The sequence below is a fragment of the Ailuropoda melanoleuca genome, unplaced genomic scaffold, assembly GCF_002007445.2.
Source record: "Ailuropoda melanoleuca isolate Jingjing unplaced genomic scaffold, ASM200744v2 unplaced-scaffold71938, whole genome shotgun sequence".
NCBI lineage: Eukaryota > Metazoa > Chordata > Mammalia > Carnivora > Ursidae > Ailuropoda > Ailuropoda melanoleuca.
In genome coordinates, this window is record NW_023247101.1 from 1 (window position 1) to 1,437 (window position 1,437).

General features: G+C 63.7%; 1 protein-coding gene across 1 annotated transcript; it reads left to right on the forward strand.

The window, feature by feature from the left end:
* The first annotated feature begins 81 nt into the window (after positions 1-81).
* Positions 82-775, forward strand: LOC117800535 (uridine-cytidine kinase-like 1). The gene is made up of 3 exons (XM_034653086.1): positions 82-234; positions 302-458; positions 541-775. The coding sequence occupies exons 1-3, from the start codon at positions 178-180 to the stop codon at positions 618-620; spliced, it is 294 nt and encodes a 97-aa protein (XP_034508977.1). The 5' UTR covers positions 82-177; the 3' UTR covers positions 621-775.
* Positions 776-1,437: the final 662 nt, after the last annotated feature.

The following is a 1,437-nucleotide window of genomic DNA, read 5'->3' on the forward strand; positions in this document are numbered from 1 at the left end:
CCCAAGGTGTGGGGGCGGGAGCCTAGCGGGCAGGGGCTGAGGGGCTGGGGGGGGAAGGGACAGCGGGGCCGGGAGCCCGAAGGGCAACCGTAGGTTCGGGCGGGCTCTGACTGTGGCCCCTCGCAGCTCCACTATCTGCGGCTGCCCAAGGACATTAGTGACGACCACGTGATCCTGATGGACTGCACCGTGTCCACCGGCGCGGCAGCCATGATGGCTGTGCGTGTGCTCCTGGTGAGTGGGCGCGGGGGGCTGCGCGGGGCAGGGCCGGGTCGGAGTTCACCGGCCCCTTCCTGTGCAGGACCATGACGTTCCGGAAGACAAGATCTTCCTGCTGTCGCTGCTCATGGCGGAGATGGGTGTTCACTCGGTGGCCTACGCGTTCCCACGAGTGAGAATCATCACCACGGCGGTGGACAAGCGCGTCAATGACCTGTTCCGCATCATCCCCGGCATCGGTGAGCCTGCCCGGGCCGGTCGGTGGCGCACCAGGGCCTGGGGGCCTGAGTCCTCACCGCAAGGGTCTGCCTCTTTCCCCAGGTAACTTCGGTGACCGCTACTTTGGGACTGACGCGGCGCCTGACGGCAGCGACGAGGAGGAAGTGGCCTGCACGAGCTAGCGGCCGCCCTGAGCCTCGCTGCTCTTGCTGCCAGCCAGCCTCTTCCTGCCTCGCGGCCTTGCTTACAGCGATGTCCTAACTTATTTTAATGAAAAAGGGTGTTACCACTGTAACTTACTCTATACATTTTATAAAATAAAGTTCGGGAAAATGAAGCCGTGCCTGGTTAGCTGGGGGGCACGCGAGTGCTGTCCTGCCTGGGACCTGGGCTTGAGGGGTAGCCCCAGTCCCCAGGCTGCAGGGCCCCCATGGAGACGAAGGGAGTTGAGGGGCCTGGTCAGAACCTCGCCTTATCCTCGGCAGAACAGGCGTTCCTGGTCCTGCCCTGGGCTTTCCCTAGAGTCCAGGCTCGGTATCAGATTTAGGAGGGCACAGCTGGGGGCCGCAGCTCCTGGCTCTGTCAGATGGGCCCCTGGGCTGGACCTAGGGCTCTGGGTCTCAAGAGATGGCCTCTGCAGTCACCCACCTCCCCCGCCCCCACCACGCGTTTGTACTGTCAGGGAACCCACCGGAAATCAGTGTGTAGGCGGCTGTAAGAGGGAGTGACAGGTTGGTCCCACCACTGGCAAAAGCCCCACTTGCAGGGGAGATGGCCACACAGCGTCCATGGGCCGGCGTGCTGTTCAGGGCAGAAACCCACCTCCAGCCCTGCCTTCATTGCTTCAGGGCTTGAGGACGAAGGCAGGCTTCTCCGGCGGCCTCCAGACAGCCTGTCTGTGGCAGGCCTGCCTGGGTGGGGTATGCGTGATACAGACCTCTGGGCAGCGAGACTGGCACCCCCAGTCTCCCTACCCCTCTGTGGTCCAGACCTGTGTCT